This window comes from Prinia subflava, chromosome 1 (genome assembly GCF_021018805.1).
Source record: "Prinia subflava isolate CZ2003 ecotype Zambia chromosome 1, Cam_Psub_1.2, whole genome shotgun sequence".
NCBI lineage: Eukaryota > Metazoa > Chordata > Aves > Passeriformes > Cisticolidae > Prinia > Prinia subflava.
This window is the reverse complement of record NC_086247.1, coordinates 149,557,786-149,585,731: the sequence shown is the minus strand read 5'-3', so window position 1 is coordinate 149,585,731 and position 27,946 is coordinate 149,557,786. Positions and strand designations below refer to the sequence as shown.

The 27,946-nt window shown below is 48.6% G+C and overlaps 3 protein-coding genes across 5 annotated transcripts in view; 1 reads left to right on the top strand and 2 right to left on the bottom strand.

The window, feature by feature from the left end:
* Positions 1 to 2,135, top strand: part of DLEC1 (DLEC1 cilia and flagella associated protein) — a 33,847-nt gene extending 31,712 nt beyond the window's left edge. For both annotated transcript variants that reach the window (XM_063416688.1, XM_063416678.1), the window contains one exon: positions 563 to 2,135. In XM_063416688.1, coding sequence (XP_063272758.1) covers positions 563 to 671 — 109 coding nt within the window. In that variant the 3' untranslated portion in view covers positions 672 to 2,135. The remainder of the gene's footprint in view (positions 1 to 562) is intronic.
* ACAA1 (acetyl-CoA acyltransferase 1) lies at positions 1,544 to 11,770 on the bottom strand. The gene is made up of 12 exons (XM_063416702.1): positions 11,497 to 11,770; positions 10,596 to 10,689; positions 9,956 to 10,013; positions 9,060 to 9,139; positions 8,573 to 8,615; positions 6,990 to 7,088; positions 6,512 to 6,592; positions 4,734 to 4,924; positions 4,466 to 4,645; positions 3,649 to 3,704; positions 3,025 to 3,170; positions 1,544 to 2,635 (listed from the first exon to the last, which is right to left on the bottom strand). The coding sequence occupies exons 1-12, from the start codon at positions 11,713 to 11,715 to the stop codon at positions 2,560 to 2,562; spliced, it is 1,323 nt and encodes a 440-aa protein (XP_063272772.1). The 5' UTR covers positions 11,716 to 11,770; the 3' UTR covers positions 1,544 to 2,559.
* Positions 11,771 to 13,068: 1,298 nt separating this feature from the next.
* LOC134560542 (mitogen-activated protein kinase kinase kinase 3-like) overlaps positions 13,069 to 27,946 on the bottom strand; it is a 77,834-nt gene continuing 62,956 nt past the window's right edge. For both annotated transcript variants that reach the window (XM_063416656.1, XM_063416666.1), the window contains exons 9-17: positions 27,859 to 27,932; positions 25,673 to 25,740; positions 23,716 to 23,808; positions 22,592 to 22,786; positions 21,632 to 21,780; positions 20,911 to 21,042; positions 17,892 to 18,021; positions 17,140 to 17,317; positions 13,069 to 15,827 (exon numbers count right to left, since the gene is read on the bottom strand). In XM_063416656.1, the coding sequence (XP_063272726.1) occupies positions 15,599 to 15,827; positions 17,140 to 17,317; positions 17,892 to 18,021; positions 20,911 to 21,042; positions 21,632 to 21,780; positions 22,592 to 22,786; positions 23,716 to 23,808; positions 25,673 to 25,740; positions 27,859 to 27,932 (1,248 nt within the window). In that variant the 3' untranslated portion in view covers positions 13,069 to 15,598. The remainder of the gene's footprint in view (positions 15,828 to 17,139; positions 17,318 to 17,891; positions 18,022 to 20,910; positions 21,043 to 21,631; positions 21,781 to 22,591; positions 22,787 to 23,715; positions 23,809 to 25,672; positions 25,741 to 27,858; positions 27,933 to 27,946) is intronic.

Genomic DNA, 27,946 nt, shown 5'->3' with positions numbered 1-27,946 from the left:
AAGAACAGGCATCTGCCTCAGGCCCTTAGAACAGCTGGCACTTGGACATAGAGAAGTCCTTCACAGGAAGAGTGTCAGGAACACTGAGTGGCATTAGCCTGGGGCAAATTATTAGCTTGGTGCAAAACTAGAGTTGCTGTAACCTGTTTGATGTTAATTTACAATTTGGGCTCCACTGACTGCCCCTTGTTTGAGCAGAGTGACAGAAACTTTTCCCTTCAAACTTTGTCACAGGGAGGAGTTTCCACATCAAGGCAGTGCAGGTGCTTGCTCCCAGCAGAGCTTCATTTCATTTATTCACCTAGAACAGAATTTCACAAGTAGGATGGTATTCTGTTCTTTCAAACATGTATCCCTTGTCTTCAGGCACAGACCTGAACATTCTTTTCAAAGACCATGTACTGTACCCGTGGAACACAGCCCTGTGGATTTGGCACTAACATTAGTGACCTGTGCTCATGACTTGGAGCATTCTTAGGACACCATTCTCCCCTTTTCATCTGCTCTCCAAACACAGGACTGCTCGTAGCTGTAACTGAACTTACTGCTGTGCTTTTTTTAGGAGTAACTCTGACTATGAAGCTGTTGTGACCATTTCTGGAATGCTGCAAGAGAAGCCTTGCAAGCTGCACCTCAGAGGGCGAGGAGTGCAGCGTGGGAAGGTGCACTGAGCAGACAATGTGGGACAAATGTCAAGGTAACAGGCTGCATGCAGATGTGCCATCAGCTGAGCCTGTATTTTCATCTACTTCTGTTGTTTTAGTTGGGACTGGAGTTTTAGCACAATGAAAATTTAGGTTTTCAGGAAATTAGGGAAGATAGTCTCCTGGTACCTTAACCAGTCGTAATCATACTCTGTACTGTTACTTTTATTGCTGTGATAAGCCTTAGGCACAGAACAAGGTTTAAAATTGCAAAGCAGCTGTGGAAGTCAGGCCAAAGCCCTCTACAGAGCCCAGCATGCCTTGAATTACAGCTAAAGACTATTCATACCTTAAAGAAGCTTTTGTTTTGCCTCATTTATTTGTTTGACATTAAAATGGACACTGACACATAATAAAAGCAAGAACTGGTGGATAGGCCAGCATTCCCCAGGCTGTTTTCTCAGTGCCTTACATGAAAAGGAGAAGAGCCAACTTTCCCTGGTCTCCTTGGAAAATTACCAACCTGTGTGTTTCATCATGCTTGGGCCTTGAGAACATCTCCTTCAGTGACAGAGGGAGGAACCCTTCTTCCTTTTCATTTTTTCCCCCCACATGGTTCCCATTTACTCTCACTTCTCTTTAAATTATTTTAGTATTATTTTAGCTAAAGGTCGCTGGAATTCCCACTTCTGAGTCTGTTAAATTTTCCACTCCTTTTAAATAAAAGGCTTTTGTTAATGGCTCATTATCCACTCTAAATAATTCAATTTTTTGGCTCTAACACACAGCCTGTGTGATTGCTGGGTGAGACAGGCTACAGCATGGGATTGGGAAAATATCAAAGAGCTCTAACTCATCATGACCTTCAACTAAAAATCATCATAAAAAGGAAACAAATGTATTGCAAGAACCCAATTGTATTATTAAGTGCAAAAACAAAAGTCAGGACAGGAAAAATCAGTTTGTTACAAATTTAAAGCAGCAATGAGTACATTTCTTTTTCAAGCTGAGTTTCAGTTATCTTCCTGTTCAGACAAGAGAAGAAATAAGGGATGACAAAAGACAAGATGGAACATGTTTGTATTAGCACTGAAGGACTGAGCTGTCACTGATGCTCATGTAGTGCTTGCAGTAAATGTAATGCTGCAATTTGCTTTATGTTAGGTAAGTAAATACGATTAAGCAGAAGACTGTGCTTGGAGTCACACAAACTGATACTCAGACATGTAAAAGAAGGAATGGCCACATCCAAATCCTGGCTTCTAGCACTTCAACAGAACCTTTCCATTCAGGCATTTCCTGTGGAAATTATGTCCCAGTCCTTCCACTTTCCCCCACTGGAGGTTTCAGAGCAGCTCCACCAGCAGTGAGCGACAGCCCTTCCTCCAGTGTCTTTAAGACACAGACAACTTCTGACTGGGCTAGGACAGACACAGTTCTAAAGGCAAGAATGTCAAGTCTTTGCTTCAAAACAAGCTCTTTTAAACTCCTTACAAAATGGTGAAACCTTTTAAGGAAATGCTGGAAAAGTCTTCTCCTGTGGACTGGTGTCTGCATTTTGAGTGACTCTTTCTGCCAATTTGTCATACAAAAATACTGTCCCATGAACTATTTCCCTCTGGTAATATTCACAGAATAGAGATCAATTAAATTAAAAATATTAATTCATAATCACCACACAAGGGCCAGTAGTTGAATTTCAGCTGAGCTAATTTCTCATGTCAGGAAGCCATGCGCCAGTTTGGCTTTTCCTCACCTTCTTCACATAGTTGCACCATTAATTCTACTTCACAATTTCTGCTAAAATTTGTAGCTCTAGTAAGAAATCCCAGAAGCCACTTGATTTCAGTGGGAATCACTTGCTCTGCCTAGGGAAGGCAGAGAGTGAGCTGAGGTGTTCTGTCAGCACTGGAGCTCACTTCCCCGGGTACTCGAACACGGCCGCGGCGCCCATGCCAGTCCCAATGCACATGGACACAACTCCGTACGCTCTGAAATAAAGAACACGTGGAGTTAAGGAAAGAGAAAAAATACAGCTCAGGTTTACATCATCCAGGGGAAAAAATAGAGAACACAATAAATTTGAGCTGTCTACCGCTCTCCTGTGTCGCTAGGAGAGCCCCAGGGAATTCAGGTTCAAAGCCATGCATGGGATGGAGAAAGCTTAACTGCAAGGGGACAGTTACTGCATCCATGGGATGGAGAAAGCTCAACCACAAGGGGACAGCTACCGCATCCAAGGGATGGAGAAAGCTCAACCACAAGGGGACAGTCACCTCATCCAAGGGATAGAGAAAGCCTAACCCAAACTGGTTACCCCTGAGCTGTGGGAGCTGCACAGGCAGCAGGTGTGGGGCCAGGACTGATGGTCAGCACTCACCTCTTCCCTCTGCGCTTCAGTTCGTTGAGCAGAGTGACGACCTGCCGAGCACCAGTGCAGCCCAGGGGGTGTCCCAGGGCTATGGCTCCTCCCAGGGGGTTCACCTTCTCCATGGGAATGCCCAGCTTTTCAACACAGTACACAGCCTGGAAAGACACAGGGAATGAGTTCATGAAGATGCTCTGTGTTCCTTAGTTCTCAGCTCTCCTCCTAATCCAGGTCAGAGGCCTGACTCCACACAGACCATCGTTCTCAGGGGAGAGCACTGAAACTGCTGCAAGGCACAGGGAATTGAGCCAAAACTGTCCACTTCATCTCAAACTGAGCCCACACACATTCAGACACACAACCTGACAATAAATCATAGCCCTGGTGAAACAGATGTTGCAAGTTGGTGTGAGAGTACAATAGCCAATTCTTACTTAGTGGACTTTTTGTTTTCTATTAAGCTGAATAAGCAATGCCCTGCTCATTTTTATTTGAAGGAAAATAGCCTGCACATGTTATTAACATTTGGCTGAAGATGTAGTATGTGGAACAAGTTAAAAATCTTAACCTGGAGACCAAGCTGCAATACACTCAGTTGCCAAGCAATGCAGCAACACAAACATGATGCTCACTCACCTGGCTTGCAAAGGCTTCATTAATTTCATATATATCAATGTCATTCAGAGTCAGACCTATGGGCCAGAAAAGTCAGGAGTTAAAAGGAGATATTTTTGCCTCATGACTAAATCAAAGACAGTAATTTCCTGACAGCCTCCCTCCATGAATTCCAGTTCTACTCCATCTCAAAAAGAGGAATCTCAGCTCCATGTGAACTTGAACAAGTTTCTGTACAGCAGTGTCTAAAGACTGTAAAACATCACAGTTCATGGCACTGTGTCACTGAGTCTGCCAAGTTTCCTCAGATTAAGCGTGATTTCTCTGCAGAGGGATTAAGGATTGAAGGGTGTTTGGAGAGTGAAAGATAAAGCTACAGGTGGGCATGTGACTGTAGCCAGCCCAGGCTAAATCAGCTCATCAGATACCAAAGCTGTTTAACCCAATGAGTGTAGTAAAAAACCTAAGTAAGATGACAAAATTGTAAAGAGAAAAAAAACCATCAGAAACCAAACACAGCCCCACCCCCTACACACTGGTCAAAATGAAGAAGGGAAAACAGCATTTAGTGAACATTAAATCAAATGCCACGTGTCAACTGTTGTTGAACCTGTGCAGGAATTTACTCCCGAGCTTCTCAAAGATGAGTGAATGACAATGAATTCAGAAAAAAATGTTGCAACAATCTGAGGCAGGACCTCTTTGAAGGTTTCAGATTTAACTTCACTGCTCCTGCAGCCAGCAGCTGCACACGCTTGAATAACACAACCTTAAATCTCAGTGCAAGGAGTGTGATGTGCCTGTGCCCAGCAGTGCCTGGGTGCCAGGAGGTTCTCACCTGCCTTCTCCACAGCCACAGGGATGGCGTAGGCCGGCCCGATGCCCATCACATCGGGCGGGACCCCCACCACAGCAAAGGACCTGAGCACGCCCAGCACCGGCAGCCCCAGCTGCGCTGCCTTGGAGCGCTTTGCCAGGAGAACAGCAGCTGCTCCATCGCTCACCTGGCTGGCATTCCCTGTTGGAAGAGACCTATTAAGATGCTTTTTGTTCTAGTAAATGCAGGGAAACCAGAGGGACAGCACAAATGGAACAGCTGAGCTGACCTGCTGTAGTGCTCCCATCCTCTTTGAAGGCAGGTTTCAGCTTTGCCAAGCCTTCCAGTGTAGTGGAGGGCCTGATGCCTTCATCTTGCTGCACAGTGATTGTTTTTTTGTTGCCCTCGTCATCTGCAACAGTGGTCTTCACTGGAACAATCTCGGTTTTAAACAGTCCCATCTGCTGAGCTTTGGCTGCTCTGGTTAAAAAAAAGAGTATGAAAGATTAAAATATTTTGGAGTTGAACTGCAGGAGAACTAAAGTGAAGGAAACCAGTTAGACAGAGAATGAACTAAGGTGGGATTTGGTACATCGTCACTGAGTGGTGGTCAAGACAACAGGCAAATTCTTATTTCTGTTCATGGGAAGACAAATTTTTTTTACCTCCACATCAACATTATGGGCACTGTCCCCAAATCTGGGTCACAGGATCACTCATTCCAGAGCAAGATCCCCATTCTGATCCCATCAACACCTCTGTGCCTGGCTGACCACCACCAGCCCCCAAGATGGTGTTTTATTTTTTCAGGGGTAATTGTTCATCACAACTGTAAGAGAGTAAATAAACCTTGAAGTAGCTGCAGTCAACAACTGTCATGACCAGGCAGAATACAACTAACTAAACCTAAATTACCCCAAGCCATGTAGATTTGACCTTTCCTATCAACAAGATATTTGAAATGCCTTCAAAGCAGAGCTTGTTTAGATTTATCTTCCAGAGGTAAATCCTTCACAGAGAATACAAATTGGAGACTAAAAGCTTGTTTTACCCCTTCATCACTTTGAAATGAAATGAAAATATTCAATGCTCACAGGTAAGCTAGAATTGGAGCAAAGTGCTGTAGGACAGGTCAGTAACTCCACAGATATCCTGAGACCAAGGCCAGAAAGTCACCCCTCGCCTCATGTGAGCCTGAGGATCACATTCACATACCCTTTTGGTTATCAGTTCCATGGCAGTGAGAAAGGCTGGCATGCCAAGTTCCCTGAGCAGCAGGGCCGGAATTTAAAGGTTAACTACCCTGTGCAGTGGCTTCCTGTGTTAGATAAATAACTGGGCCAGGCTGATGCTTAAACAGAGCTCAGAAAGCAAGTTTAACCCTTTGATGGCAGAAACTGCCACTGCTCTGCCAGTGTAGCCCCACAGATTCCGGGGTCAGTTGACTTTGGCAGTGATTTAACCCAAGAGGAGTTATCAGATAGGACTGGGCTCACTCAGAGCCAAACACCTGCAGCAAGGACAAGCCACTCTTCTCACAAGCTCAGCAGTTCTCTCCAAACAGCCACACTCAACTCTTCCCTCCTGGGAAAGGCTCCTTCTGCTGCCACTCCCACGTGCAGGTTCCAGTGATCCTGAGCCAAAGCCACTATGGAAATACCTCACCACACACTCGTTCCAGAAACCTCCCTGAGGTGCTATCACACAAACACAGAATGGTTTGGGTTGGAAGGCACCTTGAAGATCATCCAGTTCCACCCCCACTGCCATGGCAGGGACCTTTGGATGCTGAAACAAGCAGGGCACTCACTGTTCAGGGTCTATGTGCCCAGTGATACTTGAGTAAGGTCAGCCACACAGTGCCAGTACAGCTCTGGACTCAGTTCCCTCATCACACACAACCCTGCACAGAAACTGAATTTTGACCCTCTCAAGCTTCTTTGCTTACTCTTAAGGACTGAAAGACAACATTTCACCAGAAGTAGAAGTGTGTTTTCTAGCTGTACTTGTTTCTTAACTAAAAGGTTAAAACCCCCATAAAGACTAACAAAAAAAAAAAGCATTTACTTTTGTTGGGAAGCCAAGGCAAAGGCATCTTGCTTCTTCCGGGAAACCCCAAACTTCTCTGCAACATTTTCTGAGGTTATTCTGGGGAAAAAAACATCACAGAGTTAATCCACGGATACATCTAATGGAGCTGCAGTTGGCTTCTACTAAGATCAGACCAGGTACAAGCAATGGCTTTAGTCTGAAAGCCTTCTCAACTCAGAACTGCTGGCAGAGGCTAATCCTGAATCAAATCTAGAACAAGAAAAAGGTTCAAATCTGTTCTCCTGGCTCAACAAGCCATTGATCTTAAGACAAGAAAATCTTTGACAGAGTTGGTGATTTCCCCTCATTTCACATCATTAATCTTCCACCACAACCAAGGATGCCAACACACACAGCTTCAAACTCACCACATTCAGGCTGATTTGTAACTATGGTCACTGAGGAGACAGAGCATCTACAAAACCCTTAAACTGTGGGAAAGGGAAAGACTTACCCCATAGGAATAAGGCAATCTCGAGCTTTGGGGTTATCCATCATGTTGGAACTGATATCACCAGGGTTATTTGCACTTCTGAGGGACATGGTTTCCACGCTAAACACAAGAAACATTTGAATAGCTCCATTAAGAGTGATCAAAACTCAGTATCCTGACAACATGCTTTCCTATTATCCCACAAAAACGCAGCTGCTAATTAGGAACTGGCTGAGGCAGAAGCTCTTTAATCACCAATTTAAGAATTATCATGAAATGAAAACAGATTGTGAGATTCAATTGGTTCTTGCTTCACTAAAACAGGATACCAATGTCAGCAGTTAATTTCTTGTGTTTCCACAGCTAGGAAGGAATTGCTACGATTCTGGCACATTCATCCTTAAACATGATGAGGTTCAAGGGCTGGAGTTCTCAGTGAGATTGTCAACAGACACAAAAATATCACTCAGATCTTAAGAACAGGTTGGCAGTAGAAAAGGAGAAGTATTGAGCAAACCATGGCAGAGGGATTTCAGTGAGTTGCACCATTTGTGTTTCGCAACACAAAGAATTTCAGACAGGGATCCCACAGGGTGCAATCTTTAACCCACAGATGAATTAACACATTGAAGATATTCCAATTTACTGCAGAAACACAAAGTCATCACTTAAGATTTGTGAGCTTTTGTAAGGTCAGTCTAGATTATGAAGCCTACAATGGGAAGAGGGTTTGAATTCTACTCTGCACCACACAAATGTCTTCATGAAGGATAAATAACAAAGAAACTACTCCTGGAAAATGAAAGGCAAGCAGAAAGTAAGGCAGCTTGTACTAAGTGCTGTCAGCAATTTAAATTGGCTCTAAGATGGGACACTCCATCATTGACTTCAGCTACATCTGCTCCTGAAGGAAGGCATAGGATGGAGTTTTAAGTAAGAGAAACCCCAGCTACTGTCTTTTATGTTTTCATCCAGGGTTTCTCCACTCTGTGGAAGAGTAAGACTTTGGATAAACCCAGCTCCCAAAAGCTGTTTGTAACTCATGGATTGTATGTGTCCATGGAGGTCCCTGCAGGGCAGAGGCCACACAGCTTCCCACAACAAAACCCAGTGTCTGGCACACCCAGGGGTGTAAATGCTTAGAGTCCCTTTAAGCACAACATCCTGGGGGACATTACTGTGTGCAGGAAGAATTAATGAAAGATTAGAGTCATCAAGCTATAAAAAAAGAGAAACCCAGTATTTTACCCTCAGGATTACTGAATAGGGTTTTTTTTTTCCACTTCTTCTGAAGTCAATGTGTATGTGGTCACTAGTATTTCCCCAAAACCAACCTAATGTTTACATAATCCTCCAAAAATAAACATTGCTGGTGAAGTTAGGAAGCACAAAATAGCTCATCTGTTCAGCACAGAACAGACCCTGTAAGTCTGCAGAACACTCATTAGCACACGTAGGATATTAATTTCTTCATCCAAGAGAGCTGCTAGTCTTTCAAGAGGCTAGTTAACTGGAGATTAGCTAAAAAGCTCATTATGGCAGGCTATTGCACAGAGTGTTACCTTCAGGAAGCCTAAGCAAGCACTATGAAAATACTTCCTTACCCACAGGCCAAGCCAATGTCATACGATCCATTTCGGATGCCACCTGTAACAGCAGTGCATAAATATTCTTACTGTCATCAGGAGCAAAAGCATTTCCAGCCCAGCTGCAGCTTCCAGACACCTGAGCACCCACTACAGCCAAATGTGCATTTCTTCACCCTCCTGCCTGCCACAGTGAGAGCCAGGCCAAGGAGCTGATGGGGCTGAGGACTAACATGGGGACACAGAGAACTGCAGGGACCCTTCTGGAAGCTGCCTGGTATGAAGGTGATGGTGGAACTTATCCCCAGAAAATCAAGTTACTTCTCTAGGGATAAACTCGGCCACTCAAGGATGTAAAAGTATTTCGCTAACACCACACTGAAAATTCCCTACAGCACAAGACATTATCACTGTTTTGCTGCTCAGAGAAGACTGGAGGACAGGAGGAATGAGCCCTTGTGGTGGGACAGGCGTTGACTCTGATGCCAGTGCCCACAACACCTACCAGCTATGTTGATAATGGCCTGTAGCCCAGAGGAGCACTGCCGGTTCACACTGGAGCACGGCACCGTCTCTGGAATACCACTGGAAAACAAGACAGCGTTGGCAAAGACTCAGTGATAAAAATCAACAACAACCCAGGGCTCTAAAGAGTGCATTAATCCACTTGATTAAACTTTAACCCTCAAGTTCTAGGCACCTTCCCTTTAGCCATTTCTTGATCTATTTGGTCCTGCACCAAGGGAAAGCAAAGTTCAAAGATAATCTCATCACTTCATTTACAGGTGACTCTAAGAGCTGTTTCCCCATGGATCTGTGTTCAGAAGATGCTCTGTAAGCAAGGCCCTCCCCTGGAGATCCTGAGCTCTGACCCAGGACAGAAAAAGCTCTGTAATATTCATAACTACAGCAGGCTGTGACTGCACCTCTCTAAAATGGTACCTGTGCAGTGATTGACAGAAGTAAACAATGGCCACAGAAACTGACTGAAATATTTGGAAACTGGGATCCAGCAAAAATATCTGGAATCTGGGATCCAGCTCAGTATGAGCCACTGACAGCACTGGGCAATGACAGAAAGATCTGAGCCCATCCATGGTTTTGGAACCAGACACAGCAGAGAGAGGTGCAGCCTCACAGGCAGAGCAGCTGGGAGCCCACAAAACATCATGTGCCTTTCAGAGGCCCAACACAGGCAGCACAAACAGAGTAAACAGCTTCACCTGCCTCCCTGTCTCTGCCATCAGCACTCTCTGAGAGCTCGATCAAAGTCCAGTTTGTAGGTAAAAGGTGATTTGCTGTAATTCCTGGGAGTTCATGAGCCTCACTGCAATCTCTGACCCTGCACTACTCCATGGCCCAAGGAGGAGAGGAAGAACCTCAGTCTTGCTTAGGGCTTACCTTAGAAACTGTGCAACTCTTGCAATCAAGGCGCCAGCTCCAGGCTGCAGCACATTCCCTGAGTGCAAAGACACAATTCCAGTCAATTGGCTGCATTCCCTCATGGCATTGAAGGGATGTTCCCATCACCACAGCTCGGTACTGCCCAGCACCAGATGAGAGCCCCACCATCAACAGGACAGGCATGAAAACCTAAATGCTACACAGCAACCCCTTCCAGCCCCATGAGACTTGTATCCCACTGATACAATCCTGTATCCCTCCAAGGGTCTCAGCTAGCTCAGCCCTTCTCAGGCCTAATAGGATTATATCAAGAAAGACAGGACAAGGATTCAAAAGAGGCTCTCTTACCCTTTTAGCTGCAAGTCCTTTATTCCAGGTTGATGTCCCGGGAGAGAGAGAGCTCCCGGGGGACAGGGGACCCTTTATCTTAGGGTCTCTGAGGGAGGGGCTAGCTGGCACACAGCCAATGGGGTCAGAAGGGGAAGGAAGGGTCAGACTACATGACAGGAGTTCCAGGGGTCCCTGAGGGAGAAGAAACCATTTCCCCAGGGGGATGTAACATCCCACAGGGCAGGAGGAGCCTGTCCCACACAGCTGTCCACACCAGGAGTTTCTCCAGGCAGAGGCTGTCACTCACCCACACAGATGTCTCCCAGGACCTCAGGACGGAGGTTGACATCCTGAAGGACAGCTGTCATCACGGCAGCCAGCAGCTCATCGGGTGTGGTGTCCTAAAAGCACAGGGGATCAGCACCACCAGTGAACACCACTAAGTGCCCTGTCACCAGTTCAGCCTCAGAGCACTTGAGAGGGATGGCCAGTGGTGCTAAGGCAGCTTTTTATTCTCCTTCTCAGCTCACAGTGGTTGTTGTTTTCCTACCACAGCACAATTACCTGCATGTTTTTACCCCAGCTTTCCTTCAGGCCCTGTAACACACACGTGCTGCTTTCTCACCTTCCTTGGATTTATAGGAACATGCGCTGCAGGGCCTTCAAAATCACACAGCTACAGAGATTTATGTGACAAGACCCAGCAAAGGGAGCCCCTCTATTTATTTTGTGAAACGAGCAGGGGTGACACCTTAGCTGGTGGGCAGCACCGCCAGCATGAGCAGACGTGTTAGGAAGGACGACAAGGAACGAGCACCCTTTGGAGTCAGCCTGGCACCGTGTTCTTCTCAGGACTCTGTGGATGCCACAGAAGCAGGTTCCAGAAGGGTGCCAGGGCAGGTGACAGCGGACTGTGACGGGTGCCCGGGCTGCCAGGACAGCTGGGGACCCCTGGGCACAATGCCCCACTCCTTTGGGGAATGCCACCCCCAGCATTAAACCCATCATAAAACGCCGGGATTTAAACTCTTCCAGAACACAGCAGCTCCGAGGCGGTGTCTGGGGGGGTCAAGCAGCGGGGGTCCAACACCCAGGCGTGCAACGAGGGGAGGCGAAGAAAGGGGAACTCCTTTCCTCCTGGGGACGCCAAGCCCCTGTGGGGACCCCGCCCCAGAGGGGACAGGCGGGCAGGATCCCCCGGCCCGTACCTTGAAGCCGCCGCGGCGGGCGCGGCCGATGGCGGTCCTGCGGCCGTGCACCACCACCACGTCGTCGGGGCTGCTGGCCCGCGGGGGGCCCCCGGCGCAGGGCACGGCCCTGGGGGCGGCCCCCGGGCCCGGCGCGGCCCCGGCCAAATGCCCCAGCACCAGCTGCGCCCGCCGCGCCGCCGCCGCCATCTTCTCACGGGAGCGCCTCCTCGTTTGCATGAGCCCGCCCCCTCATTTGCATACAGCGAGTGGGGCAACGCGCGGCTCATTTGCATCCCCCGCCCCCTAATTTGCATACACTGAGCGAGGCAGTGCGCGGCTTATTTGCATCCCCAGCCCCCTCATTTGCATGGCCCCGCCCCTCGAGCTGAGCCGCGCTCCGTCTCCGAAGCCAACCAACCAAGATGAACAAAAATTAAAAAGGAGTCAAAAAGAGGAAAAAAACAGGAGGGGAAAAGGGAAAAAGGGAAACAAGAGAAACAGGAGGGAAAAAGGAAAAAAGGAAAACAAGGGAAAAACGCAGGAATAAAAGGAGGAAGGAAGGAAAAAGGAAAAAACGGGGAAAAAGAAGAAAAAGGATGGAAAAAAGCAGGAGAAAAGGAAAAAAGAGAAAAAGAAGAAAAGGGGGGGAGAAAGGGGGGGAATGGGGGAAAAGAGAGGGAAATGGGTGGAAAGGGGAGGGAAAGGGGAGGGAAAAGGGGGAGAAAAGGGGGAGAAAAGGGGGAGAAAAGGGGGAGAAAAGGGGGAGAAAAGGGGGAGAAAAGGGGGAGAAAAGGGGGAGAAAAGGGGGAGAAAAGGGGGAGAAAAGGGGGAGAAAAGGGGGAGAAAAGGGGGAGAAAAAAAGGGGGAGAAAAGGGGGAGAAAAGGGGGAGAAAAGGGGGAGAAAAGGGGGGAAGGGAAGGGGAAAAGGGAGGGGAAAAGAGAGGGGAAAAGAGAGGGAATAAAGTGGGGGCATGAAAAGGGTAGAGCAAATGGGGCAATAGGAGGAGGAGTGGGAAAAGGAAGATGAAATAGAAATACAGAAAAAGACTCAAAATTTTAAAATAAATAAATGAGAATTGAGTTTAGAAGCACAAAAGCCTGTGCATTTGGAGTCCAAGGGGAGATGTCAGGAGAAAGGGACATGCAGAACTGTCAGCTCAGAGAGCTGCACAGATCCATCTGCTCCAGAAAAACCCAGGAACATCAAATCTTTGTCACTCCCTGTCCCCAGGATGGTCACACCAAGTGTCCCCCGTGCCCCCCACCCATGCTGGGAACTGCCCTGTTGGGAAGGGGCCGTACTGGTGAGCAGGGGACAGGCAATAGAAATGTAGGCTCATGGATTCATGAAGGTTAGAAAAAACCTCCCAAGATCATTGAATCCAGCCGTGTTCAGCACCAAACCACCTCCCCAAGCACCACATCCACACGCCTTCCGAACACTTCCAGGGATGGTGATTCCATCACTCTCCTGGACAGCCTGCTCCAATGTCCTGCCCCAGTCCACCCCCAAAGGAATTCATTTCTCCATGGACACGTGGCAAAGCCGCAGGGCCTGCTACAGGCAAAATAAAATAAAAACAAACCAAAGAAACAGAAAATGACTTTACATGGCAGAATTATTCCATTTGCTTTTCCTAGTTCCATTCTGTACATCACAACACTGCAAGGGTTTTACAAACCAGAAAGGCAAAGGCACCTGAGGAGTGTCTCACACTCACACACACACACAGACACATTCACACTCACCACATCCATCCACGGGAGGATTTAGGTGGTCTGAGGGCCCTGGGAGCATTTTGGGGCAGCCAGGAGCCCCCTTTGGCTCTCAAATCTTTGGAAAAAAGCAAAACACCCACCCACCCATCACTGAAGGGCTGAGGAAACCCAAACCAGATTTAATGAAAAAAGAGAAAACAGCTTAAAAATGGTTTTGATTTTTTTTTTTAGCTTTGGTGAACACACACTTTGTTACCCTCTTCTGCCAAATCTGTTCCCGGACAACGCTGATTATTTTTTCCCTTGTGTTTTTTTCCATCCATCCCATATTACTGACCAGACTGATGGATTTGGTCCTATTCACAGAATAAAATTCTTCATTCCCCTCAGCAAAGGGAGACTTTTCCCCCTCCCCATGGGGAGCTGCCCATCACCAGCATGGCTGACTGACACAACCCCCAGCATTGCCCCCCAGCTTCCCTGGAACCTTGCCTGGTAATAAACGGCCTCAGTAGCTTTCAGACAAATTTATAGGGAATTTTTTAGGTATTTCTTTTAATTTGCCCTAAGACAGTGTTTATTTTTAAAAAACTGAAATAATTCTCCAAATCATAAAACCTTTGAATGGTTTGAGTTGGAAGGGACCTTAGAGCTCATCGCATTCCAACCCCTTGCCATGGGGCAGGGACACTTTTTCACTAGACCAGGTTGCTCCAAGCCACATCCAACCCTGATGCTGAACATTTCCAGAAATGGGACATCCACAGCTACACTGGGCAACCTCCTAAATCTTGCTTCTCTGGTCAGAGCTGAGGACATGGACGTGCTCTCACCACCACAACCAGCGGTGCAGAGTCTTGATCTCTTCCACGTGGAAGAATTCAATGTTGTGTTCACACAAACAACCAATTTGTCACTTTCCTCTTAAGTCTAAGCAATGCTTTTCATTTTAATTGACAACCAGCATTAAAATGAACCTGTGTCTGAGGTGTCTAAAATAAACACTGGCCTGAGGATGGAACCTCCTGGTAACTGCTTTTTGAATCCTTTGCTGAGTCAGTGGAAACAGCTAATGCAGCAGGGAAGGGGGAGGTGGGATGGTGCAAATAATTTATCCCAAACCCTCCAGATCTGATTGATTAATTAATTAGCTAGTTTCCAGGGACTCTGTGCGTGCTTCCTGCCCAGGTTTTCCAGCGGGGTAGTGCTGGTCAGAGCCGGTAGCCCAGCTCTGCTTTTGACTGGCACATTTTCTCATACAACTTCAAACCTACTGCAGGAAGGAATCTGCTTCCAGCTGCCCTCAAGTGCTGCAGCTCCTCTTTCCCAGGCTGAGGCTCCATTGTCCTGTAGCTGCTCCCCTTGGGCAATACCATGGAAGTGATGCTCCCTTCCCTGTACTTGGGAATGTCCACAAGGGACAAAGGAGGAGATGCCCAGAGGAGGACACACCCACATTCACAAGCAACAGTCCTCTCTGCCTAATTTTAGGCACTCTCCTGGGTTTTACAGGGCTCTCCCTGCAGCTCCACTTCCAGAACACGATGGCATCCCTCCAGCCCCAGCGCAGCAGCACGGGCACGGCTCAGCAGAACTGTGGCTATGAGCAGAACTGTCCTTGCTGAGATTCCCTTCAGCTCCCCCTGAATCCTGGTGGCTCCCAGCAGGATGTGGCTGCTGCTCAGCCCTGCCCACCCCCACCACCCTTTAACCATCCCTCAGCCCGTGGCAGGGGTCCCGGGCATCCGTCCGCGGGTGTTCCCCGCAGAGACCTCCTGCACCCCGAGAGGACCCCCCTGTTCCCAGACTCACACACGCACACACACACGCGCCAAGGCAAAGTCAACACGGCTGCTGCATCCTCGCACCAGATCCGAGCCGAGCGTCACTCCTTGATTGTAACCGCGTAAGGCACAGGACAGTGTGAACCGCCGCCCCGCCGGCTGCTCCGCCGGGGTTGGTCCCCTCGAGAACGGGGACGCCCAGGTCCCCCCGACTCTGTGGTCTGAGGATCATCTCCTCCGGCTTGGCTGAAGCCCTGTCTGTCCCTCTGCGAAAGGTGGTGACGGCCACCGAGCATCCGATTCCCCCGGTGGTCCTGGGGATGCCGCCAGCCCCGCCGCCGTGCTGGGGGGACATTTCCCGCTTGCCACCCTTCCCCCAGGACAGCAGTTCCTTGCCGAGGGGGCGCGACCCCGGTACCGCTGGCGGCAGGGAGGTTACGTGGTCCAGCACCCGCACGGGCCGGGGAATCCCTCGCTCCGAATTCCCGGCGCCGACAGTCCCGAGCGCAGCTTGGAAATCCAACAGCGCGGCGGGGCCGAGGCAGCGGCGAGCGGGACGGGACGGCCGGGCCAGGCCCGAGCCCGCCGCCGGCGCTGCCCAGCCCCGCTGCCGGCGCTCAGGGCCCGCAGCTGACGAAGGGGTGCCTCAGCAGGTCCTCGGCCGTCGGCCTCCGCTTCTCCTCCACGAAGATCTGCTTGAGGAAGTTGCGGCAGGAGCTGGAGACGCCGTCGGGGAGCTGGGGGTTGGTCGGCTGCGTGGCGATCTTAAAAATCGCCGCCATGGCCTCGAACTCTGCCCAGGGCGGCTTCTCCGTTAGCATCTCCACCACGGTGCAGGCCACGCTCCTGCAGCAAGGCCAAGCACAGAGTGAGGGACTGCAGCTCCAGCCTAGGCAGCTCTGGGACTGCCCCTGCCTAAAGGGACTGTGCAGGGAGCAAACCTGCAGGAGATGGGCACGTACCCCTGGAATGTCTGCTCCCCTGAAGCCCCCTGCTCACACAGATCCTTGGCACTCAACCTTCCACTGCCACAGCAGGAGTGAATGCATCAGCCTGACCTTAAAGCTGGTGGCTTTTCTGCCCGCTTTAACTGGCAGGCACTAAGTTTTGTAAAAGCTCAGGGAGACACTAAGTTAACTGGCAGATACTAAGTCTCACAAAAGCTCACTGAAGCATCCCCTGAAGGGAAACCCATGCACAGCTTCAGACAGCACAGTTTCAGCAATAGCATGTAGCTCCCAGGGAAGCTGAGCCAGAATAAAAAATGTTTTCCTACATCCAACTTCATCTCTGAGGTTTACCTGAGAAGGAACTTGTGAGATGAGCAGGAAAGAGCCTGAGAGCTTTCCCTCAGCTTGCTCAAGAATCCTGGTCTCAGCAGAGATACTCTGCCACCTCTATGCATAATTGATCCTAAAAAATTAAATCTATCCTAAACCTATCCTATTGATCCTAAAAATTTTAAAAATTAAACCTCTGCCTCCCATCAGCCAGTGCAGGTAGTGCAGGTTACACAGACACCTGCTAAGGACTTTCTAGGCTTTCCCACCCAATAGCATTCACATGGAAGGATTATTTTATGTTGATCCTCTTTGCTTGGTGACCCAACAGAAAGCACCCTGGGAAGACATTGATGCTTCCTCCTCATATGACTGGGAAGATCAGTACTGCCATCCCAACTCCTCCAGGTTCCATCTGTCATCTTCCACAGATCAAAACATTCACAAGCAGCCAATGATTTTGGCTGTCTTCGTGCCTGAGCAAACATCCAGCAGCAGATTTGGGAAAGCCACTGAAGATCCCCTGAGCCTCTGAACTGGGCTTAGGAAACCCAAAATCTGGGCCACCAAAACTCAACAGGTCTTTTAGTGAGCTTTGTTATCAACCTGCTTTCCATAATTAAAAAGCAGTTATGGGGATGAGCTAGATGTGAGACTCACACAAGGCAAGAGCTTCCAAAAGCAAGCTGTGATTCTGAGTGCTCCTGTTTTGGGAACTTAGCTACAACATGTTTCCTCTGGATATCAGCACAGTTGATCCTAACATGTATCTCCTATTTTCCATCCTTTGCCCTGCTTCCTACTAGCTAGGCCTGTTGCTCCCATTCCCAAAAGGAGTGTTTAAGTAGCAGTGGTGGGGTTCTTACTGCGTTCCTTACCACACATCAGCTTTCCTTCCATAGCCCTCTCCACTGATAACCTCGGGGCTCATCCAGTACGGTGTTCCTGTGACAGATTTAATCCCAGTCCCAGACATGCAGATGGTCTGGATGCGTTTGCTGGCCCCAAAATCTCCAAGTTTCACATTTCCAGCAGAGTCTCTCAGAATATTGGCACCTGGGGTGAGAAGCAAAGACAAGATCTTCAAGAAATGAAGCAGCAAGTGAAGTGGCTACAGTGAGGAGAGCAGGAAGGGCACAGGCAGAGACAGGCAGGAGGGAGCCCAAAGGGCTGTGGTGGGGCTGGACTCAGCATTATTTCAAATCCTTCTTTCCTAAGGCAGCTGCTCTCCAAGAGGGTTGACTCTCACCAGCATCCCCTCATTCAGCAGGCTTCCCAAAAATGAGCAGTGCATGGGGACCAGCAGATTATCCTGCCCACCCACAGACAGCAGAAAGGAGCATCACACCTTTCCAAATGCCAGAGCCTCTCAGTTCCTGGCTGTTACAACAGATTTGCAGACGTGTAGGGGCAGTTAACAAAAATCCCTTGAGAGAGAAAACAGCACAAGATTTTGGTTTCTGCTGCTTGCTCAAGATTTTCACGGTTCAATCTGATGAAGGGCAGGGGCAAAAATACTTCAAAATAGCAGATCCCAGCTCTATGCTGTGCACAGGGATTTGTACTAGGGCAGGGGGAGACTGGGCTGAACAAACCCAAGAAATCAGAAGCCTCTCTACCATCCACTCACCTTTAATATCCCTGTGGACAATCATATTGCTGTGTAGGTAGAAGACTCCCTGCAGGATCTGCCTGGTGTACTTCCGTGTGACATTCTCGGTCAGAGCACCGTAAGCTTTTAGCTGGTCCTTTATTGAGCCCTGTCACAAAGAAACAGCACACACCAACCTTAAGGACCAGAGAAACCATCATGTCACAGCAACTTCTTAAACCTTCCTGGCCACTCTATCTTCCAGCTTAAAAAAAACCCCCAAATCTTGTTTGTAGAAACGGCAGAAATCCACTGAGTGCTGAACAGAGCAAAGACTTGTCCCAGATCCCTGGGGAGATGCAGGTGCCTGTCAGAGCTTCCTCCTGCCACCACCACAGACCTTCTTCCCCCTCTAGTGGCTGGAGGGGTGTCACCTACAGCTCACTGAGAAGGACCAAACTGATGAGGAATTCCAACTCAAGTGAGAAGATCAACTCGATTAATTTGATTCATAGAATCTTTAAGGTTGGAAAAAGCCTCTGAGACCATCCATTCCAATCATTACCCCAGCACTGCCATGGTCCACCATGAAACCATGTGGTTTTTTAGCATTTCCAACAATGGTGACTCCACCACTTCCCTGGGCAGCCTATTCTGATGCTTGACAACCCTTTCAGTGCAGAAATTATTCCTAATACCCAATCTAAATCTCTGCTGGTGCAACTTGAGACCATGTCCTCTTTTCCTATCACTTGTTACCTGAGAGAAAAGACCAACTCCCCACCTGTCTACAATCTCCTTTCAGGGAGTTGTAGAGAGCCAGTTCTTCAGGGTCAAGATACTGAATCAGTCTTTGAAAACCTCCTCCCAAACTTTGCACAGCAAGGAACCCCTACAGCTATGAGGGACAGCCAGCCCCACAAGGGACTGCTGCAACAAGACCACCAAGGGTAGATAATTTGCAAGTCCTTGAATTTCTGAGCCAGACATGCAGGCTCAAACTGGTATAAATACCAGTTTGATGGTATTGATCAAAGAGGAAAGGAAGCAGAGGTGCAGACATTTATCATCTGCAGCAGGTTGATCCCCTGTTTTAGCTGCATTTTTGGGCTACTTGGAAATGGGTGTGTCTCACTGTGCCAGAGCTGGGTCTTAGCAGGGATGAACCAGAGGCAGATTTGGGGTTCACACTCAGCTCTACCTCCAGCATTCAGGTTAGCTGGGAAGTGGGAGGGGAAACTCGTCCTGTTTCTGCCTGTCCTGCAGCTCTGGGGCTGACCCAGGATTGCCAGTCCTGTTCTGGGAACAGCAGCTGCCCTGCTCCAAGCCAGCCCATCAAACTGCATTAGCCTTTCCACATCCACCCATCTCTGCTCTTGCTCTGCCCAGCTACTGTTCTGGCTTCTGTTGAGGCTGGTGGTGATCCTGTGGATGGGCCTCTCCTTCTCCTTTCTCAGCATTGCTGAATCCACCCAAGATGCTCTGAATGACCTCTCAATGTAACCTGTGTGCAGGGTACAATCCCTCACCACAACCAAAATAGATTTCTCACCCTGCCCTCCCTCACCCTGATGAGGGGATATTAAACAAGAAGGGGAAACTGGTTCTTTGAGGCCTGTGGTCCTTTCTGTTATCCAAGCATAATTTAAAAAACAGTTTATGGGCAGGACAGAAACTACAGTCGGCCATTAACTGAGGGCTGTGTTAAGAATGGCAGCCTAAGGGTGCCCCCAAACTTGGCCCTGTGAAGATTTTGCCAAGCTGAATGTCCTAGACTGGAAGCTTGGCCAGACCCAGCTTTGCAGAGCTGCTGTTCTGCAAGGTTTGGGAACTCCCTCACTTCCACTGGCCTTGGAAACCAGAGCCCCGAGCTGCTTTTGTCAAAGGAGCTGTTGTTGCAGCAGCAAAGTCAATCTGTATTTGGTCAGAGCTCGACTTTATCATTTTAAAAAAACAAACACTGAATTTCCAGCCCTGCTGGACACTGCCCCAGCATCAAATGCTGGTTTCCTGGCTGCTAACAAACATCAGCACGCTGTGGAATAAGCAGCAAGGAGACTGCTGGAATTCCCAGGATTTACTGCTCTGGGTCCATGCCTTGTGGCAGGGCCTGGAGGCAAGATGCCCACAGGGACAGAGGGAGGACAGGGCTTGGAAGTCCACCTAATCACTCACATGCAAGATGCATTCAGAGCCTCTAGCCATTTACTTACCAAAATTATTTGCAACCAAATGACTTAATTGTCCCTTCTGACCTTATAAATCTCTGTATAAACAAGAGATTATTCTCCCACACTCTGGGGAACGAATCCAGCTGGACAGAAGGGACTTAGGAGAACACATCCTCCAGCAATGTAAATAGCATTATGCTGTTTTACACCATCAGTCTAATGGCTGATGTAATTCACAATCTCCCAAACACAAAGAGATGCTCAACTCTCCCATGTACATTCTCCAACCCCTGCTTAAACACCCTCAAAGCATTCTGATCTTTTTCCTCGTGGCTGTTTCACCCTATAGCAGCAAAGCCACAAACTGAAGCCACTCCTGCACAAGAGGATAATGCTACCCACAAAAAGCTCTGTCCTCAACAGAGGATCTAAGTGAATACCACTGGTTTTAATACACACGTGCTGAAAGCCACAAATAATTGGTGACAGCTGTGGCTGGGCAGTTGTACTATTAGCCTGTCCTGCAGGGATTTGCAGTAAATACTTAAGGATGGGCTCAGGCCACAGTGTTTGGAGCAAGATCTGGACCATGTCCCACATTCACCAAGCTCAGATTCCAGCCTGTGAACACACCCTGCTTCAGGATTGAAACCTAAAACCTGCCTGCAAGGCTTTTCACTTCACCCAGTGCTTGTTGAGGGGCTTCAGCACGACATCTGACTCACATCCTGAGCTCTCCCAAGCCTTAGGGATGCACCCACTGCTTTGGTTTGGTTCATCAGCTGAAAAGCAGCTCAGCTGGACAGATACAACTTTCACCAGAGTCCAGGAAACTCCAAATCTGCTTTCTGCCACTCAGGACGATCTCCAGCAGGAACCACACTTACCCCTGGCATGTATTCCACAAAGATAGAGAGTTTCTTCTCCTCAGGATCCCGCAGGCACCCGTAGTACTGCACGATCCTGTTGTGACGGAGAGTCTTCAACAGCTGAATCTCACATTCTAAAGCATTCACCTCCTGCAACAAACCAGACAGGCTTCCTGATCAAAGGGAATGGTGTCTTTGGGAACAAGATATAAACACTGCACCACGCTGAGCACAGTTTTTGTAGCAGCTGTGAAGCTGCCCACGAAGACAATGGCTTAGAAATAAGGACCACTGCCCTAAGGGAAAGGCAAGGAGAAAGTCAAGGCTTGGCTTTGAGACAGGTAGTTTTATTATTATTGTTATTATTATTATTATTGTTGTTGTTGTTGTTGTTGTTGTTGTTGTTGTTGTTGTTAGTGTTTAAGGAGTTTTTCTGGAAATATTTCAACGAAGTCACTGAGCAGAATGGAGAGAAGATGAAGGGAGCAAGAAGGACAAAACTAAGGAAAATTCAGATGAATCTCCAAGAGATGATACCTGACACAAAGCAGGCCAGGGTAACCAAGGAAATGGGAGGCAGAGAAGTCACCAGAGCGCTGTGACTGGTGCCACAAGCCATTCAGGACTACTCCAGAGAGGGAAAACAGCACCCTCCCTCCACACTCTGCCTTCTGGGGACATGGACACCTCTACCCCCAGCCCACAATTCCCCAAGGAGCTGCCCTGCCCTTGCACTCACTTTACTTGTCTCCTGGCTGTCAGGGTCGAAAGGCACCTGCTTCACTGACAGCTCCCGCCCAGTGTCAGCATCATAGCAGAGATAAACCTCCCCAAAAGCTCCTCTTCCCAGCAGCTTCCCCAGCCTCCAGTTCACAGGTGCCTGCAGGGCTGAAGGAGAGAGGAGAGGGTTGAGAGAAGAGCACAGCAGGGAGACTTCAGCATCAGGGTTCCCCTGACCCTACAGAGTACAGGGCAGTCAGCGAGCCACTCTCTCCCAGGGGCACCAGGACAAACCAGTTTTAACTACACTGGTGCTATTGGTGTGGGGGGGGGATGTCTCCCAGCCTGCATTAGCATAAAGCTGAAACAAATCCCAGAAAAGTCCTACTTCATTAAGAGTCTTTCCTCTAAAAAGTGTTTTCTTAGCCAACATTGGAATTTCCCTTCTGCTGTGGGAATGTTTAGCAGAATACAGGACGGCTGAGCAGCAACCTAGGCAGGGACCAGGAAGGAGTTTTATCTCACTGGCCATTTCTAGGATGTTATCCATCACTAAGCAGGCTCAAAATGCACCAGCTTCTCTATCATGAGCAGTCCTGCAATAGCAGAGAGCCTGCAAGCCCATCTTTGGGTGCTGGGTGACAGCAGTGTAAGACAAGGAACAGAAAATCTGGATGCACTTGCTCCCACTTCCCAAGCCTTCTGCTGTGTGACCACACTGACAGCCCAGCACACAAAAAATCATCTGCAACCCCACAGAGCTCTCAGCCAGAGCCAGGGTAAGACACAGGGTGTTGTACTAAACCTTCCCCATAAGACAGAGGCTGGTGCAATGTGCCTCGTGGTGGGGGTGCAATCAAAGTTTACCCACGGCTGGCTTAGCTGATGGCCACTAACTCAGCAGGTGACAACAGCTCGATTTTGTGCCAGCTCCCAGCTCTGCTGAGAGCTCAGGCACTCGGGGCTTTGGTTCACTCACAGTTCCTGGCTTTCGTAGGGGAGGTGCTGAAGGCCTGCAGACCCTTTTCACAATTGTTCCAACACTTGGGCCTGTACTCATCATACTGCAGGGTGCTGAGCTTGCTGTCCCCAGTAAAGCTCTTGGTTCTGCTGGAAGGGACGAGCTGGAACAGGTTCTCCTGTGGGAAGTAACTCCTGGGGAAAGTCCTCCGGCCTGCAGGGGAAAAGGGGTGAAATTACAGCCAGAACACACACACCAGCTTGGATCCACTGTCACCAGCTTCTCACAGCACTGCCCAGATCCTCACATCCTCAAATTAAACAAGGCAAGTGTAATGAAACTGAAGCAAAGCCCTGTGAAGATTTTAAATTCAATTTAAGAGCTGATAACAGCAGGCATTACATCTAACACAGATGTTTCCAGAGGGGTTTGCAACAGTTTAATTACATCAGGGGGTTTGTTGGTTGTTAATCACAATTAAACACTGAACAGGCAGAGATTTACATTGAAAATTATCCCTGCCATCCCCTAAGTCCACATACAAATGACCACACAGCAGGGCCAGACCTGCTTTCACAGGGGTGTCAGTGAGAGATGAAGTTCATTCTGGAAAGCTCCATATGCTCTCTCTGCACATCCTCAGTACATTTTTCCCAAGGGAATTTTTGCCTCCCACGACTTGCAGTCTCATATGGTGAAAGAACGAGCAGGAAAAAGGTGATGGAGCGAGCCCCAAAGCTCAGAGCTCACTGGCTTAAACCAGAGAAGCAAACAGATTCTGCTACACTGAAATTGCTTGGGGATTTCCTACAGCTCAGTGAGAAACCTGCTGTAAAGGTCACAACAAGCATCCTCAAAAACAAGCAAGTTAGGGGAACAGGAAGGTTGATACTTGCAGGGATGAGAAATACCAATCATCCCCATGGCTACATTAAACAGGAGGTGCAAGCAGAGGCTGTAGATGCTCAGCATTCCCCAAGAGCAGAGCCACAAGGTCTCACAGAGAACACCCTCCTGAAGACACAAGGGAATCCCAAAGCACATAAAGGATGGTTCTCCCTCTGTTAGAAACCTCTCCTTCCCAAGTCTCTCCAGTCCCAGGCCTGGTCACCTCCCTCCCTGAGCCTCCACTGCCTCCTTACCGTCACTGTAGTCCTTGCGGCTCTGGGAGAGATGGTACTGCCTCGGGAAGGTCCCACCCTTCCCAAACCTCTCACAGAAGGGGATGTCAAAATCTGGCAGCAGGAAAAAACACAAAAATTTTTCTGAGATCAGCTCAGTACCAAATGCCCAGAGTGTTTCTTATGGGAAACACTGAGTTAGAGGCAAGGAGGTGACAAGGTGTTCATTTACACAACCCTACGAACCCCAAGGCTCCCTGTCACAAACACAGTCCCTCCCACAGCCACAAACTCTTCAGTGGAAAATCAGGGTTAGACACACTGCCCTTGGTCCCCCTAAAGCAGAGGTTTAACTGCAGAATTTATGGACTCTGGTCCACATTGTTCATGTGCAAGGCAGGGCATTAACACAGACCATGCTGGGTTTCCAAGGCAGAGGACTCAAACATCTTAATTGCACTTGGAAAATGTGAAAAAATCAGCGTGGAAACAGAACTGCCAGGCAGGGTCAGGCCTAGACACATCCACTCCAAAACCTTTGCTCTGATATCAGCTATTTCCAGGGAAATGCAAAAAAATCCAGCACTTGAGTAACACCAGATAATATCTCCCCTCTTTCTTCTCAGATGTGACTCCTCCCCTCTGAAAGCCAATTTAAACCTCCAGAGCTCCAAACTTTTATATTTATTTGATTAAATACTAGAAAGATAGAATATACAGAAGGGATTAAAGACCATCAGAGTTTGGACACTGGATGATGAGAGGGATGGATGGCATGCAAGATAAGGACATATTTTTTTTTAATAAAAACCACAGCACAGGAAGCCATTGCTGGTAGCACCAAATAACTCGAGATTAAAATATCTGTCATTCCACCCCCTTCTTTCACCTGCTGTTTTTCCCTCCAATCCAATTCTAATGACACAGCTCCTTCTGATTGTTTGTTTGTCTTAGCCTGGGGCCAGCAGCCGCTCCTCAGAGGCCACTCCTGGCCTCTGCTGTACTTCGGTGTGATTGCCAAAAAGAGCACATAATGGCTGAAATATGGTCAGCAAGAGGAGCAACAAGGACAGGGCAAGAGGCTCTCAGTGAGCCACGTGTGAGCAACGGTGCCCAGAGGTGTCTCAAAGCAAAATGCCACGGGGGGAGCATTAAAACCTTCAGCAACGAGGGCTGACTGCAGCCTCATCTCTGCAGCTCAATCTAGAAATCCTGCCTCAGGCCAGCAATGAGTTATCCTGCCACAGGCTGGCTGCCATTTGCTCATTTTTAATAGTGCAAGTCATTACAATATTACAGAGTTTCCATTATTTAACCAGCTGGATGTTCAGAAGTGATTAAGCAGTAACCTATGATCTGTGCAAGCACCAGCACAGTTTCTCTCACAGCCTGTGCACTATTGCAGATTATTATTCATGCAAGTGGAAGAGGTGTAGCTCCCTAGAGAGCTGGGGTTTGCTATGTAGGAAGTCGAGATCCTGAAGGGGCAACTCCCACATGACAAAAGAGAGAAAAAAGCTGATCCCACAAGGCTGTTCCCAGCTTGCCAGCACCTTGCAGTGGTCTGCAAACACAACAAGAGCATGGACCCTTCAGCAGCATCTTCCAACACCTCTCTCTCAGCAGCTTTCCTTGCTTGCATCCATCCACCTCAGGGCCCCAGCTGCCCACTTTGGACTAATGTTGCTGTCAATTGATTCCCTAACCAGTCCCAAAGGTATTGCTGCTAAGTCAAGAAGGTTTAATGAAGACAAGAGCAGCCCTGCCTATGTTTGATGCTCCTTTTGATTTTAGAGAACATTCATGTTTGATCATTGCAGGGTCAATTCTGAAGGGTTACCTAAGCCATGGAATTGGTTTGCTTGATTGCTTTTAATTACTTTTCATGCAGTGCCATCTCTCTAATAGTCTTCATGCAGCCTCTTTACTATATGCTTTTCATACTTTTCAGCAAATACAAACCACCAAGAGTGCTTACCCATGCAATCAAGACCATCTTTGGGATGGCTCTTCCTTCCAGGAACAGGGGTTTGGGAAAAGGGAGGGCTGCAAAGAGATGGAAAAAAAAAAAAAAAGATTCATTTATTATATCAGAAAGGCTATGGAATTAATCAACTAGGGAAAGGACAGGATAAACCACAAGCTGCACTGATCACTGAGCTTCCATCCTCATCCTGCACAAGAATGATTGGTTTTTTGGCTGGATCACAGGGACAAATAGAAGGGATGCTGCAAACCCCACAGTCACCAGGCTGAAATAAAGCAGCCAAAGATCATCACCCCTTTGCATGAGGCAGCACAGAAGGAGAGCCACAGGCTTCTCAAGGTCAAGTGTTCACCCACACACCTCTGCTTTCCATGAACACTGCTCAGCTGCTGCAGTGTACACACCAGAGTCCTTCAGTCACACTCAGTTCATGCAGTTTTCCCTTCTGTCCAACATCCCCTCCCACCTTCCTCACACAGGGACACTGCACCACCACTGGAACCTGCAGCCTCCCTCGAGACCAGGAGGGAGAGGGTGGTATTGGTGCCTCAAGGTCTTTAAACTGCAGTGAGAGGATGAAAAAGCACCACGAGGGATTCCAGCAGTCCCAATTCCACCCCAGGCTCTTAAAGAGTGATCTGGGCATGTGGGTTTTCCACTCTCTCTTTTAACAGCCTGGGCACAGAGTAGAAATCAGCTTTGTAAAGTGCTCTGAAAGCTACTCATGTCAGTGCTGATCATTGCTGTTTCCTGCTGATCACGGCAAAGAGCTTGTGGTGCTGTTCCTAACCCTCAGCCTGGTGACTTTCTCTGTCCTCTTGGGCTGATGCCATCCCAAACAACTGTCTCTGCCACCTCTTTGCAGGAATAGTCCCACTTACTCCTCTTCCTTGGAATAATATATCCCTCCTCGTGCCTTTTCCAACTCCTTGACCCATGACTGAACACATCTGCCTGCTTTGCACACGAAATCAGCCCACGCCACCCTCTCACAAACAGAGAGCTGAAAGCCTAAAGTTCTTCTCTCAGTTCACAGCAGTGTTACAAACAGCCTCTGCTCCTTCTGCTGTTCCTCTTGGCAAAACCCGTGCAAAAGCAAAGCTGGGGCAGACAGGCTGGGAACACAAGGAATGCAGCTTCGATAGAGCCGTGACAATGAGCAAATACACCACAGGAAATTATTAAAAGCCACAAAAAGGAAATGGACCTCGATGCTGAGACAGATCCAAAGCGCACGGAGCTGCAAACCCAAAGCACGCCACACAATCAGCTCAACCCAGGCCCTGGAACGCAGCCCCGGGGCTGTATGGCAACAGCAACAGCGGGGAAAAATAGAAAATCTTTGATGCAGACGGAAAAAAAACCAGACTGCTTCCCAAAAGGACACTGTGTCTTATCCACAGTTCACCCTGCACAGCAGCAAACACACGGATTGTGTGCACGTGTGAGCCGGGGTCCAGCTCAATGGCACCGGCCGCTGAATCGCAGCCTGGGTTAGTACAGCGTGTCCCAGTTGCTTCCTGCTGAGTAGCTAAACTTAGTTACTGCTCATCTGGTGTCCTCAGCACCTTGACTGACACGTCTGTGGCTGCTGGCACTGCACAGGGGCTGCTGGGTTTGCCAGTGGTCAGCGGAGAGCAGACAGCATGCCCGGGGAGGAGGAGGCACGGAGAGGCTGAGGGAATATTGACCTGCTGACTGCAGAGGGCCAGAGGGGAAGGAGGTGCTGTGAGGGTGGTGCAGCACTGGAACAGGCTGCCCAGAGAAACTGTGGGTGCCCAACCCTGGAAGAGTTCAAGGCCAGGCCAAACGGAGCATTGAGCAACCTGGTCTAGTGGAAGGTGTTGTTGTTCATGGCAGGGGAGTGGAACTGGATGATCTTTAAGGTCCTTTCCAACCCACACCATTGTGTGATTCTGTGAGAATTTTCATCTCAAAAGACAAAAAAGAAAACCTAGGCTGTCTCTGTCCACCTCAGATTACTGCAATTCAAATCATACCATTGCACAGACATCTGTGCTAGGATCTGGTTTTCAGCGATAAAGACAAATTTGCTTTGCTCAGGTGCATCCTCATCCCAACAGAAACCCCGGGGGTTGCCACTGACCCTGCTCCTCTCCTGCTGTGCAGCAGAGGCTGCAGCTCAGCCTGTGAACACAGTGACACACACAACTCACCTGTCCACAGACCTGTCCAGCGACTGGCAGCTCCCAGACAGCGAGTCATCGGGGCTGATGAACGCTTCAAGCATCTGACAGAGACAGA